Source organism: Zootoca vivipara, chromosome Z (assembly GCF_963506605.1).
Source record: "Zootoca vivipara chromosome Z, rZooViv1.1, whole genome shotgun sequence".
Classification (NCBI taxonomy): domain Eukaryota; kingdom Metazoa; phylum Chordata; class Lepidosauria; order Squamata; family Lacertidae; genus Zootoca; species Zootoca vivipara.
Window position 1 is genome coordinate 46,330,493 of NC_083294.1, and position 15,209 is coordinate 46,345,701.

Genomic DNA, 15,209 nt, shown 5'->3' on the forward strand with positions numbered 1-15,209 from the left:
CACTTCCGTATCTCGTGGCGGAAGTGCGCCTAGGGGGCGCCGGGTGCAAATTTTAACTTCCGAAAAGATCTCTATGATCGACGAGCTCTCCCCCCCCCTCCCGCCCCGCTTTGCCATGGAAACCCACTTCGCCTCAGAACGGAAGTGGCGACAACCGACAAGGTCTCTGGACTGGAGGCGCCTCTCTCGCTAAACCTGCGAACCGCTGAGGAAACTTTTTCTGAACTGCCTAGCCAGAAATGTCATCGTTGTTGGCACCCGTCTGCCTTGGAAGACATAACCAGAAATGTAAATGAAAACAGATGGAGGGGAGTCGTATGGGGAAGGCGGGTAGACAGAGCGGCGGAAGTGCGTTTCGTACACCGGAAGTGAGGTCTCGCTCTTCCTACGCCGGCCCGGATGTAGCTTTATTAGCGCATGCGCCCTGGTGCCGTAACAGCCTACTTTTCCTTCCGCCCGCCCCGCCCACCCGGTGTCGTGGCATCGGCTGTCCCTTCCGCTCCTTCCCGGAAGTCGTGTGAGCGGTGCTGCTGCGTAAGCCTTCCGGCAGGCGGGCGGTTCCCCACCCCTCAGCATAGCGCGGCGGCCGGCCATGGCTCAGTGAGGCGGCGGGGGCCGGGGCCTGGCGCAGGTGAGGGGGGCGGCGGCGGCGGCAGAGGCGAGAGCTGGAAGGCTTGACCGGCCGGCGAGGGCATCTCTGAGCCGATCCTCGCGGGTTCTTTTCTCCGCTCCTCCCTGTAGGTAGGACGGAGCAGCCGGGAGGAGGCAGCGGCGGCGGCAGGAGCGGGGCCCTCGGAAGCAGCAGCCGCCGCCTCACGGGCGCGCTCACCCCGAGATTCCGCGCGGCCCTGAGCCCCGCCCCCGCCCCCAGGGCAGAAGCCCCTTGCAAGGGACCCGATCTCAGTGCTGCCCCTTCTTCTCCCAGGCGCAGGCTTCCCTCTTCCTCCTTTTCTCTCTCAGAAAACCAAGCCCACCTTCGCGTGCCTCAGTTTCACACACACCCCGGGAATAAAATTCCTCCTCTGGGCAAAGGCAGCTGCGAACCCCCTGGGAAAGGTGGGGGCAAGCCACCGGGGCATCCAGCCCTATGAGGATTCCTCCCTCTGCTTCCCTTCTCCCCGCGGCTTTCCCCGATTCCCCGCGGGGGGCGTGCCAGCCCCCTGACTCGGCATTCCTCTGCCCCAGCTGCTCCCCCTCGCCCTCCTCTGCGCCCACCTGCCCGCCAGCTGCTCCCCGGTTCGCGGCCTCCCTGTTTTATGGTGTGCAAGGGGATCGCCAGCGCCCATGAGGGAGTACAAAGTCGTGGTTTTAGGGAGTGGGGGGGTGGGCAAGTCGGCTTTGACCGTGCAGTTTGTCACCGGGACGTTCATTGAGAAGTACGACCCCACCATCGAAGACTTCTACCGCAAGGAGATTGAAGTGGACTGCTCCCCATCAGTACTTGAAATCTTGGATACCGCAGGCACGGAACAGTTTGCTTCCATGCGTGATCTCTACATTAAAAATGGCCAAGGCTTCATCCTAGTTTACAGTTTGGTAAACCAACAATCTTTCCAGGTAAGAAATACTGTTTCATCTTTGCTTTTGTGTGTTTCCCCTCCCAAAAAATCTCAAGCAACTAAAAATATATTTCTCTGTTAGGAAGCAACTAGGCTTTAAGAAGCTGTTATCTACAATCACAATTTGGCAGCACTCTGGTTTTTGTTGCTGTTGTTTAATCCTGTCTGACTCTTCATGACCCCATGGACCATAGCACGCCAGGCACTCCTGTCTTCCACTGCCTCCCTCAGTTTGGTCAGACTCATGTTTGTAGCTTCAAGAAAACTGTCCAACCATCTTGTCCTCTGTCGTCCCCTTCTCCTTGTGTCCTCCATCTTTCCCAACATCAGGGTCTTTTCCAGGGAGTCTTCTCTTCTCATGAGGTGGCCAAAGTATTGGAGCCTCAGCTTCAGGATCTGTCCTTCCAGTGAGCACTCAGGGCTGATTTCTTTAAGAATTGATAGGTTTGATCTTCTTGCAGTCCATGGGACTCTCAAGAGTCTTCCAGAACCATAATTCAAAAGCATCAATTCTTCAGCGATCAGCCTTTTTTTTATGGTCCAGCTCTCACTTCCATACATCACCACTGGGAAAGCCATAGCTGTGGTTTTAGCTAAAAACACCATAACTGTGTTTTTAGCTTAACATTATTTCCCAAAACATACACAAAAGCTTTGGAATATCTACTCATAGAACTTGTTTTCTTAAAAATCTGACCACACTTTGTTACAGAGACAGTTTGGGTCAGAAGGAATGACTGCAGATACTGATTGCTAAAAGCTATTGACATGTTGTGAGTTCTGTCAGGATATGTCAGATGCTTTGTTGCTGAGTTTTTAAAGAGAGAAAATAGTTTTTGTATTGGTGGTGGTTTAGCTAACCTAGCAGTTTTCAAATATGCTCAGTCCACAACCATAAAACAATTTGGTCTTTGCCGGTTAGCTCTTAACTGCTTGAGTTCCCAATAATAATTCAGGGAGTGGGGGGGGGAGAGAGAGAGAGCCAGGGCATGCTATTGAAACCTTCATGTTTGAAGTTCAAGCATGCAGAGCTGCAATTGGGCATCTTAATAGTGATTCCTGTAACCTGGAGTGGGACGGAATGCATGGGAAGGATTGGAAGCTACCCCTCCCTAAGAGCTGTGCAAAGACTCCTTCCTGGCACCAGCTAACTTGCTGAGTTGGATGGACTCCAGCTTCTTGGCAGACTATTACACCCACGCAGAGAGTGGAGTATATCCGTGGAAGCATAGCTAGATAAATGCTTATCTTGATTCCAGGCTTCTTTCCTTGGCATTTCTTTTCAATTGCACTTGGCTGCCTTTCTTCTCTGCTCATGATATCTTGTATGTTCTAGGAGAAAGACAACTTAATAATCCCTCAAGACCTCAAGCCTCTATTGAATCCTCAAGTGAGGCAGTGGGACCCACTTGCACTGGGTGTGTGTGTCTTTTTTTAGCACCCCTAATCAAAAGGAAGTAGGCGTGAGTCTTCCCATGCAACTGCATTAATAATTGTAGCTTTCAATACTTAATTACTTCTGTAACTTAGAATTGTGCAAGATCCCATAGATCCCACATGACTTATTTATAGTCACACTCCCCCCATGCTCCAGTGGAGGCTTACAAAACAACTTGTGGACACCCTCCCCATGTGGGTTGCCAGGTGTCTGACAAACCCCTTCTTCTTACAGACCCAGAGACTTGGAAGGCTTGTCATGGATCTGACATGCCACCTTCTGCCTATCTGTCTTTTTTGTTCTCATGTGTCTCTTGTACCTGTATTGTGCAGTTTTTGACAAGGACTTTTCTTCATATAAAAATATATACAAAGGGTTTTTTAAAGCAAAATAACATACTTGAAGGCATAGCACAGATCCCTTCTCTGAACCTGCCATTCCCACAGGAATATTTCTGCCCCCTAAATGCAAACTGTCACTTCATGCCCTCTCAGTGGAGCCAGACCTGCCTTCTGGCATGTAGGCTAAATCGCTTAACATTTGGTCACAGCTGCACTGGTTGCTGTCTGAGCACTGCTGCAGCCATGAGGGTTTCAATGGCTTTCTTTTCTTCTTCAGGACATCAAGCCAATGAGGGACCAAATTGTTCGTGTAAAGAGATACGAGAAGGTTCCTCTCATCCTGGTGGGGAATAAAGTGGATCTGGAGTCGGAAAGGGAGGTTTTGTCGGCGGAAGGTCGTGCTCTGGCCCAGGAGTGGGGCTGCCCCTTCATGGAGACATCTGCCAAGAGCAAGACCATGGTGGATGAACTCTTTGCAGAGATCGTGAGGCAAATGAACTATGCATCCCTGCCTGAAAAGCAAGACCAGTGTTGTACAACTTGTATTGTCCAGTGAAAAAGAGAAAGCAGAACCTCAATCATGGCCACACCAAGCAGGTTGGTGGAATCTCCATGGATAGCAAAATACCACTCCAGGGTAGGGGGGAGCTGTTAGGCTCAAGGTGGACTACAGTGTCTTCTATTATTATTATATTAGCCTTGTTTTTGCAGCAACCCTGTGATTGAGAAGTGAGGAGCGGCAGCGCATTTGACAGTGTAGGGAGCTTGTCCTATGCTGTCCGGTCAAATTTGTTCCTCGGCCAGGATTCAGACTTGTGCTTCCCAAGGAAGCACTTGACTCCACTGGCTCTCTCAGATGCTCCCAGAAATGCACTTTGTTCAGTTGACATGGCAGGTGGCTTCTGCTGGACATCTGACCAACGTCTTGTGGGTTGCTGTCATCCTGGATTTTTTGTGCTGGCCGTGGGTTTGACTAGCTTTCCTTTGGAGATCCCTGCTATTGCTCTCAGTTGACTTACATTGCATCAGGCTGTTGGTTCACCTAGCCCAGCGTGGTTTATAGCAACTGCTGATGGCTCTCCATGGTCTTGCGCAGAGACTGGCCTTTCAAAACCCTTTTAGCCAGAGTAGCAAAGGGTTGAACCTGCTGCCCTCTGTTTGCAGTGCTTACATTCTGCCCCTCTCAAGTTTGCCCAGAAAATAATTGTTAACTTGCCCCAGTTGAATGAGGATCGTGTGAATGCACAGCAGCACCTCAGTTAACTTGCCTTGAAGCATACACCTGCCTTTCGGTGGGGAGCCACTGGTTAGGCCCTAAAGTGCTTGCATTGGGCACCAGCAGAGTGGACCTCTGTGCCTTATGTGATCATACAGGCTATGCAAAAGTGCAATGAAGTTTCAACAGTACTTGGTGAGGAGTTGGGAGTCCAGCAAACCACCCAGCCTAGTCCAAGGAGAACTGTTCCAGAGGCAGCAAGTTCTCTTGCGGCTTTGCTCCTGCTGCCTGCCATTGGGTATAAAGATGGCTGTCTAAAGGGAATGTGGATAGGGGCTTCCTGAGGTTGATCAGACCCCAAAGTCATTGCGCAAGCTGCTCTAAGCCTATTCCCTGTCATGCAAATCACTTTAATAATAGAAGCATCTGAAGAAGCGAAGCGTGCCACTGCTGATGCCTACTGTACTTCTGCATGACTTGAAGCTGCCTCTTGGCTCAAAAGAGGCAAGAGGTTACAAAAACAGGGTGGTGTGTCAGCTGTCATTTAAATAGTCCAGGGTGGTTGCTGACTGTGTTCTGTAGTTTAAAAGTTTGTGTTGAAACTCACATCAGTTGCTGCAAATGGAATAACACCGGTGACATTGTGCCGCTTCTCCTTTGCCCTGGTCTGAAACTTCCCCTCTTAAAGGGGGGGGGGCTTCCAGTGAAATAACAGTGGTCTCTCTTCTGTTACGTTAGGCTGTTTGGGGGGGTGGACAGCCTTCCATGCTGAGAGATGCCATTTGCAAAATCTACTTTGCCAGGTGTAACACTGTCTGAAAAGCATCACCGCCTGCTTTCTCTGTGCTACTCACAATATTGCAGAATCCTGGCCTTGATGATGAAATTGGCTTACATGTCTGGAGAAAATTTGTGCACTCAAATGAAACATGAGAAAAGGGAATGCTTGATAGGGTGGAGGGGCTACAGAGGACAAGGTGAAAGGGCCTGACCCAACCTCGACTACCTTGGGGACGGGGGTGCCCATAAGCAGTGGGTGTGGACTGTTGAGGCAAAGTAGTGGAGTCTGTTTAATATAAGGATAGGCTGGCCCCTGACCCAAACACTGGTCTGTATCCTGAAAGAGCCGAGCCTGTCTTTGATTTGCTCTTTGTCTTAACTGCAGATAAAAACTCAGAGGAATTTGCACAGATGCTGCTTTGGAGAACCCCTTTCAGCCCAGGCTGCAGAACTGAGCCTTGCTAAATCCTGTCTCTCTTTAGAGCACATTTCCAGGTGTGGGTGCAAAAAGGTCAGCAGCGGCTGTGGACATCCGTACGCCTGCGACAAAACGCTTAGCATGTTTACCACACATTCTGAAATCTGTTCTTTCTCTCTCAGTCCTCCTCTTTCTTTCTTTTTTTAAATAGCTTTCTAAGTTCCTATTAATGGCTAATATGCAAGAGTTCATTTTTAAAATATGTTTTGATTTCTTTAATTGATTTCCAGAACTTGTATTTATTAAATTTTAAACTCAGTATTACCTACTCAATGCCTTTTTAAGTGAAAGTTTTAATGGAGAATAAAAGTGAGCCTTAAACAAGTGGTTACTTCTGTATATTACCTCACATCCATGCTTGATTTGCAAAAAAAAAAGAAAGAAATTTTCTTCTCCAAAATGTCACTGGTTGAAACTTCAAAATGTTCTGTTTACATGTGATGGTGTCTTAGAAAGATATGAGTCATATTGTACGGATGTTTTTAACATCACATTTCACTAGCAGCTGTGGTTGCTAGTCATTGGTCTTACATGAAGATAGGAAGTTATTGGACTGGGTCTCGAGCTGACCAGCACTTTGTATGTGTTTTCCTTCTTAACATATAATATTCAGAGTTTGTTTGTTTCCCCCCTTTTTAAACTGATACAGCATTCATGTTAAATCACCAGGACATCTCCTTAATTGTTCATCTTTTAATTTCTGATATTGTTTTTCTCGGCAAAGGATAATGAGTTGCCCACGGGGCTTTTGTTCAAAAGCAAAAGCTAACTTGTGTTTGCCTGACAGGATAAGATGACATCAAATGCAAAAACAAAAAACATTTCCTAGTTCTTAAAATACTGTTTCTCTCCTAATAATGTTTTGAAGCAATATCTGTTTGCTTGATGCCCTGTTGCACTTATTTCCTGCCAACTCCCCTGGTTTCCAGTACCCTGAGCATTAGCTGGCACAACGGGCAAGAGTGTTGAGCATCAACTCCATGCGCGAATGCATTACACAGCCATTGCCTACTGCAGAGTTTACCTGATTTAAACTATTTTGTCTGGATACTTGAAAACTTAGAACAGCAGCACAGGTATTAAGCAGAATGAAAAGTATATAAATAGTTGAAGTGTTTTGAATTTTATTAACACAACTGTTGCAGAGGTTGGAGTTTTTTCCTGCAGTGATTTGAGAAACCACCTTTTCTTCCCCATAGTCTGAATAACTGTGGATCATTTACCTGTATCAAATTGCAGGTTTAAGAGCCTAGCTTAATTAATTTGAACATGCTTGATAAATACTGGCAATGAATCCTTGCAGTTATGTAAGTGCTAGCCTGAGACAACTGTAACTTCAGAGAGAGGCACCAGCATTCTGCATGTTTAGTCTCATTTGAACCCTATTGAGAAAAAATCAGTTTTAAATTTAAAGCTTCAGGTTGCCAAATTTGCAATGGGGTTACTAGAAATTAATGTTAGGTTTGCACTTTAATGGAAGACTTCAAAACTGAAGGCTGTTCTCAAAGTATATTTATATGGCAACATATTAGTAGTGCTAGGGGAACAGAGGATTCAAATAACCTAATTTCCTAAGAGGGCAGAAACCTTGCATTGCCACCAAACCCTTTCCCTTTTGTTTCTTAATTGATCATTTGTTAAAATTTGATTTAAAATTATTAACTGACATTAGCAGTTGGTATATTACCAGGAATGGCAAAACTTATGCCCAGTGTCAGTTTCTTTACTGCAAATTGGAATAAGGGACCAAACGTTTAGCTGAGGCTTCCTCTTGGGTTGCAGTGAGGAGTAGCTTTGTGGAAGAAGCTGATAACGCAAGGTGCATATTTGCAGGACCCCCAGGCCTGCCTCCTGGTTCTCTTTGTTAATTGATAAAGTTGTCTCTTAAGCCCCCTTTTAGCTTCATCGGGGCTTGTTGAGGGCAAAGCTTCATTTGACCTTCCAGCATCTCTGTTGGGTGTTCCAATCACTGCAGTGGGGCTCTCCAAACAAAGGCCATTTTCAGATGTCTCCCAAACCACCCTGGGTTATCTATCCCCTGGACTGAAGAGTGGCAGCAGAACACAAGATAATTCTGAAAGGATTATTGTCTCTCTTTCTGTTGGTTGCACGGTGGGTGTTAAGGAGGCCTTGCTCCTCTCCCCCTAGAGCAACTGGCCAGGGTCTGTGAATGCAGCTGTTTGTTTGGAGAGAAATACTCCCCCCGGGTACAATTGTGACCTTTTGCATAGACACAGCTGAGAGGCATGATATGTGTGAAAAGTACCTAAAAGGAAACCTGAACTTAACCAATGTGCTGTACCTTTTTTTGGTGAAAAAGTAAAACCTGGAAAAATTAGTGAATGCAAAACTTAGAACTATGATCTAATGCATTGTAAACTAAAAACCACCTACCCCCCCACCTACCCCCAAAACAATTCATTCATTGTTTTGTAAGACGACCCTACAGTCCACCTGTTTGTAACTTTTTTAAATAAAATAGATACCTGTATTAATTACCAAAACTGCATCACTCTTGTTTGTCTTGGTAATATCTGTGGTGGGGGAAGTGTCTGGGTTTCTAGAATGAGGTAGTTGGTATGTACCATATAAGTGCAGCTGTGTGCAGGGGCACATGTCATTCTACATGAGCCAGAGTGCAAAATTCCGCTTCCTGGGAATCTCTGTTATTCGGGGGGGGGGGTGTCTACATACACACCATATTCTAAAGCAGATGTGAAGAACTCCTGGCCCTTCAGCCCCAGCAAGCATGGCCAGTTCAGCAGGAGAAGGGCCAAATATTCCCCACACCTGTTCCAAACTGTCTGCCAGAATACTGGAGATGGACAAATTTCTGTTTTTCCCAACAAGGTGAGGGAAATAGATAGAAATGAGGAGGCAGATGTGAGAAACCACAACCTGGTCTGCTTGATGTCAGCAGGGAGGTGTAAAAGACTGTCAGGCTTTGCAAAGCTGGTGTCGCTGGGTCATGTTCATCAACTTGGTTGAATTAATTAAACTATAGATTTAATTGGATTTTGAATAAATGTGCAATTAATTGTTAGTGCTTTGAATTTTATTGTTATCTTCCCTAGTGGGTCCTGCAAACTGCTATTTGGATAATGGTTTTGACAGATAGGATAGGGGGCACTGGGAATTAATTTAATGGAATCAAGGGGGCGGCAACCCCAAAAGGTTTGTGAACCACTGATTTAGAGTAAGTCATACTAGACCAACTTTTATCCTTTTTTCTTTATTAGAGTTTGTAGTATGGTAGATAATAGATTTCTATATCTTGACTTCAGCAAAGCATAAGGCCTATTTTCCTTTAAGGGAAAATATGATGAGCCAATGGGAACGGCTGTGGAAAAGAGATATTAAATTTATGGCATGCTATATAAGAGAGAATGTAATGAAAATGCAATATAGATGGTACCTGATCTCGGTTAGACTGGCAAAAATGTGGAGATGCAACAACAGGGCAGGAACCTTTCTACACATGTGGTGGGAGTGCAAAGAGATAGTGGGATTCTGGGAAAATATTTACAACAAATTGAAAAAGATGTTTAGATTTTCATTTGTGAAAAAACCAGAATCCTTTCTCCTAGATATCATGTCAGAGGAAATAAAAAGAACGATCAGACTAATATTTATGTATGCGACTACGGCGGCAAGGTTATTACTGATTTTTCGCTCCATAAGACACACTTTTCCCCTCCCAAAAAGGCAGGGAGAAAGTCCATGCGTCCTATGGAGCAAATGCCAGAGCCACAAAAGTGAGAGCCAGAGCCGAGTGCAGCGGGAAACCGGCCCTTGGGCTGCTTCCGTGACAGAAAGCAAGGTGAGAGGAGAGAGAGAAAGGAGCCCCTTCTGCCGCTTCTCCCAGCTTCCATCCTTCCTTCTCTTTTCCTTCCCTCCCTCCCTCCATTTTTCTCTCTCACCCCCTCCTTCCTTCCCACCCTCCTTCCTTCCCCCTCTCTCTTTCACCCCTCCCTCACTCCCTCTCTTTCTCTCACTCTCTTACCCCTTCCTTCCTTCTCTCTTCCCTCCCTCCCTCCCTCCCTCCCTTTCTCTCTCTCTCTCTCTCTCTCTCCTTCCTTCCCTTCCTCCTTCCCCCCTCTCTTTTACCCCTTCCTTCCTTGTCTCTCTTTCTCTCACCCCTTCCTTCCCTCCCTCCCTCTTCCAACTTGAATAAAATATTGGGGAGACCAGGTAAGCCCCACCTCACATACCGTATCAGCCTTTCTCAACTTGTGGGTCCCCAGATGTTGATGAACTACAACTCCCATTGCCCCTAGCTAGCAACGCCAGAGCTCAGAGATGATGGTAGTTGAGGGATGATGGGAGTTGTAGTCAACAACATCTGGGGACCCACAGATTGAGAACCGCTGCAATTGATCTCAAGACAAAGTGCATGCACACTATAAGAATGACAGTGCCCATGAACATGGGGGGGGGAATGACTTCCTCAAATATTTAAGGGGGGGGGCAAAGGCACCTATGCCTAGACAATTAAAGAAAGCAAAATGGTTTCCCCCCCCCCTTGTTTTCCTCCTCTAAAAAACTAGGTGCGTCCTATGGTCAGGTGTGTCCTATGGAGTGAAAACTACGGTAATTGCCAAAAATTGGAAAAGCAGCAGTGTCCCAACTAAAACAGACTGGCTATCTAAAATGATGGAATACTTCCATATTGCCAAATTAACTGGGTGGATAAGAAGAGATATGGTACAAAAAGTGAATAAGGAGTGGGCTATCTTTAAGGACTACATCAAAATCTATGTGGAAAAAGTAGAATTTTTGACAGATATTGAGTGAATCCAGAAAAATGATTAGAGTGAAAGTAGAGTAAAGTCAAGATAAAAGAAGAGATTAAAGAAATAAAGGCAATTTTTCAGAGCTTTAGTTTCAGTCTATTTCTTATGTAAACCTAAAGGATACATCATCCCATCTAATGACCGACCTCTTGGGATGGACTCCTTGACTTCAGCTCACTCTCCTGAAGTGACATGATCTTGTGGCTCTTTTCTCTTGATGTTGAGCCGAGCATGTGTTGAACCCAAGGTGAACTGTTCCAGAAGCTCTGTACTCACCATCTTGCTAGTCAAGATAACCCCACAATTAATTTGTAGTGGTTCTAACAATGAGCTCATATATACTTATATTCCCTTGCTTTGATATAAGCTAATGGGCTTCCTTGATGTTCTCCTTATCTGTGGGCTTGGAGTGCTGGGCTCTGAGCCCAGAAAGGGGAGCTAATGGTAAGACGGGTATTTGCCACCCATGCCCTAATCGGGTCAGGTGAAGCCATGTACGAACGTTTGCATGAGTGCGGAAAAGCCATCTGCTGGCTGCGGTGTCTGTCCAATGTCTGTAAAGGCTAGTGCTGTAAGTCTGCGCCTTTGTTTTAATAAAGCACTCGAATGGAACACTGGCTTTTCTGACCTCCTCCTTTGGTATCCCTGCCCCCAACTACTCCCATGCACTGGCGGAGGAAGAAGAGTGCGGGGGGAGCGCACCGCCCCTGGCAGCGCAATTCCAGTGGGGTGCCATTGCGGCCGCCGCCCCCCCCACCTGCACTGGGTGCTATGCCAGCCCTGCCCCTGCCTGCTCTCCATCCCCCAGTGCTGGAGCATGAAGCTCTGCCACTGCTCCCATGAGCTCTCCTTTGGCCCTGAGGTTCAGGGAAGAGCTACTAACCTTGCTTTGTGCCACTTACAGTGTTACGGGTTTTCTTTTTTACCATTTTTATTTTTTATGTGTTTGGCCGCATCCTTCCTTGTTACGATTTTAAAAATCCAATCGCAAATGTAGTTATGCAGAAAGGTATCCCTGAGCACACCAAGAGTGCATTTCCTTTGCTTCTTTTTAAAGCACACAAGCCAGGCTGTGAGTGGCAGAATTGCACGTCTTGTTTCTGCTCAGACATGAGCTCAACCACTTCCTCCGCTACAGATCCAGCTCAAGGCATGGTCTGTGCCTGCCACAAGGCCAAGGGCAGGGAGGTGGCAGAACGCTCCACAGAAACAGTGCCAGAAGTTGCGCAAGATCAGAGCAAATTACAGCGAAGAGGAAATTATATATTTTTAATTGCTTTAAAAAAAAACCATGTTTGTCTTGCTCTTCCGTCATGGGAAAGTGGGCCCTCATGCAAAGTACACAGACACATTATCATTAACTCCAGTTGAGAGAGTGTGGCTGCTTCAAGGTCTCACCCAGTGTGCATCATGGTTGGGTGAGGACTGCCCACTGCGAAATCCAGTGCGTCATCTGCTGCATCACACAATGGGCTCTCAGCATGACTAAGCACAAAGGGCCACACCCAAGGGGAAACAACACCAGTGAACTTTTCTCAAATGCAAGCATCCAACAACTGCTTTTCGTAACTTGCCCTCAACTGCATGTGATATTTGGTAGGGTGGCTTTTAATTCGTGTAGCATATTGGAAAGTGCATGATGTACAAAATACCAAATCAGGCCCTTGGTCTGACCAGCTCAGTGTTGTCAGTACTGACTGGCAGCATCTCTCCAGGGTTTCAGACAGGAGTCTCTCCCAACCCCATGTGGAGATGTCAGGGATCAAACCTGTGAGTACAGCATGCAGAGCAAATGCTTTGCCGCTGAGCTACAGGCCGTTGCCACCAAGAGGTGGGACAGGGAAACTTATGCATCCCTTTCGGTAGGACCATCAAGAATGTTCTGCTGGGGCTGTGTACACGCCACACATTTAAAACACATGGCTTCCCCCAAAGAATATTGGGAACTGGTTTGTAAGGGTTGCTGAGAAGTGTAGCGCTGTGAGGGTTAAACTCAAATCCCCACTCAGTTATGCTCCTTGGATGGCCTTGGACTGGGCACTTTCTCAGGCTTAGTTACCTCACCTCCAGTTTACCCATCTGCATTCCTCTGCCTTCTCCATTTTCCCTCGTGGGGCTGAATTTTGTAAGCCCCTTGGAGGCAGAGACTTGTCCTCTTGTGTTTTGTTCAAGGCTCATGTTAATTTGCTGATGTGCTAAGTTAATAGCTTTCTCTTCTGAGAGCTGCTTTATGTCAACATAAAGCTTAAGAGCCCTGAATGCTTTAAGGAGAGCCACTTGTTCCCTTCTGAGTGTGAGTTGTTGTTGTTGTTGTTTAGCTGTTTAGTCGTGTCCGACTCTTCGTGACCCCATGGACCAGAGCACGCCAGGCACTCCTGTCTTCCACTGCCTCCCGCAGTTTGGTCAAACTCATGTTTGTAGCTTTGAGAACATTGTCCAACCATCTCGTCCTCTGTCGTCCCCTTCTCCTAGTGCCCTCCATCTTTCCCAACATCAAGGTCTTTCCCAAGGATTCTTCTCTTCTCTTGAGGTGGCCAAAGTATTGGAGCCTCAGCTTCACGATCTGTCCTTCCAGTGAGCACTCAGGGCTGATTTCCTTCAGAATGGATAGGATTGATCTTTTGGCAGTCCAGAGTGTGAGTTATTCCACTGCTAATTCAGAGAAGCTTCATTTAGAAGCCAGCATCTGCAGGAGGACTGGGATTTAATGTGTGTGCAAGCCCAGAGGAGTGCAAGGCTGCCTCCAACTCATACACAACATGAAACTGAAAATCTAACGGCTTGGAAAAAAATAACCAGGAGATGGTGCTCTTTTAAAGCAAATAAATGTTGTCTCTTCCACTGACCAAAGGCACAGTCGCCATGCAAAGCAACCTGTACCAGAAAAAATAATTAAAATGTTCCACTTTCAGAAATTTAGAAAGCTGCCTTCTGTTGGGAAAGACCCCTCTAACTCAGCATTGTTTACACAAGGACTGGCAGCAGTTATTCCATGGATGTTATGGGCATGCGGGCAAAAGACCCTCATTTTAAGGAACGGGATCACACATTTCCCCACCCAACTGTGTTTGTACAGCCAGCCCCATAAATGCCTGATAAAAATTGTTAAGGTGTAAGCGCACAACAGAGAGAAATCTGGCACACATGTGGTCCAAGGTTACTTTTTAAAACCTTGTGCCTTGTGCCCTTTGCCCTTGTCTGCCTCCATCCAGTCTCTGCTGGTTCCTTCTATGAGTTCCTTGAAGGGAAAACCTGCAGAAAACTAATTTCTCCAGCAAAGAGGAATTAAATTTGGTGTGATTGAGGATGGCAGGCTCATCAGAAGGATGAGGATAACTTTTCTTGTGTTGTTGAGACAAGATTGCAACCACTCAGGCTGTTAAACGTGAATCATGTGGGGCAGATCTGTTCAGACAACCCCTGGTTTACAAGTCATGTAGGGATTTTGCTTCATAAGGGGGGAAACAGGAAGAGAAAAGCAGAAGACTTCAGCAGGCCTCCACTTACACACAGTATTCCTCTCTTGTAAATAACCAGTCCCTGTAAGCCCATGGATAACTGCAGTCCTTTCCCACGTTGCTATATGTTGGGTCATCAACTAGACTCTAATGGAAGAATGGGTCACTGCAGGACCAACTGGCATGGCCAAGAGTTATGGGTGATTGGAGTTGAAGTTCAATATATCTGGAGGTCCACCGGTTCCCCACCTCTAATCTTAAAAAAAACCTCACAGTAAAAATAAAAATAAAACAAGTTCGTATAGGTCCAAGCTGCAGGTGCTGAACTCTGAAATTCTGAGTCTAGCAAGTGGCTGCTCCTTGTGCTTCAGTTGTTTATGGAGCAATGAGGACTGGTTCAAACCCAGAGCATTTCTTACTTCTTAGCATAATACTCGTCTCTTAGCATTTCAGAAACTCAGGAAAGCTGCAAACAAAAGAAACCCTTTTAGTTGCCTGGCGATTGTGAGGGTGGTGTTGGTGTCTACCTTCAGCACCATCCCTTTCCTACTTATGCTCCAGTTGCCAGCACTTACCCTCCTGCAGAGACTGAAATTCTGTATGAATCAGAACAGGAGCAAGCCCCCCCCCTCCCCGCCTCTTGCATCCCAGAGTGTCAAGATCTTGCCAACTGCTCAGCTGCCTGCTCAAGGATGCTGCATCTGAAGGTCCAATTTTTGGATGACTCCCAGAAGATCTTTGTTGTTGATGTAAGTGGATTTTCTCACTGTTATTAGTTTGTTATTGAGACTCTTGGGATGTCTCTGAGATTTTTTTTTTAAAAAAAGTGAAATCACAATTAGGTGGCAAAGGTGAACATGTAACGAGGGGTAGCTAACACTCTTGGGGGGGTTGTAATGTTTATTGAATAATATGGAAAATTGGGGGGAAATTGCAATATTTCCCTGTTTTTATGTGATACGGAAAGGTCGCATTAGATGACTGAACACCAACAATAGTGTGTCCAGATAATCTTTTTAACGGAAAACACAAACCTGTGTCTGTGTGTGTCAGCTCAAGAGGCTGCCAGGGGGAGAGGTTGTTGGTAATTTGTTTTCCCTTTAAAAAAACCACCTCTTTATTATAGAGAAATTGAAAAATAAAATA

At 46.3% G+C, this 15,209-nt stretch overlaps 2 protein-coding genes across 2 annotated transcripts in view; both read left to right on the top strand.

The window, feature by feature from the left end:
- The first annotated feature begins 563 nt into the window (after positions 1–563).
- Positions 564–3,935, top strand: RAP2C (RAP2C, member of RAS oncogene family). The gene is made up of 2 exons (XM_035102027.2): positions 564–1,557; positions 3,616–3,935. The coding sequence occupies exons 1-2, from the start codon at positions 1,285–1,287 to the stop codon at positions 3,892–3,894; spliced, it is 552 nt and encodes a 183-aa protein (XP_034957918.1). The 5' UTR covers positions 564–1,284; the 3' UTR covers positions 3,895–3,935.
- Positions 3,936–5,721: 1,786 nt separating this feature from the next.
- FRMD7 (FERM domain containing 7) overlaps positions 5,722–15,209 on the top strand; it is a 38,451-nt gene continuing 28,963 nt past the window's right edge. Inside the window, exon 1 of the mRNA XM_035102030.2 lies at positions 5,722–9,632. Within this exon, the coding sequence (XP_034957921.2) occupies positions 9,132–9,632 (501 nt within the window). The 5' untranslated portion in view covers positions 5,722–9,131. The remainder of the gene's footprint in view (positions 9,633–15,209) is intronic.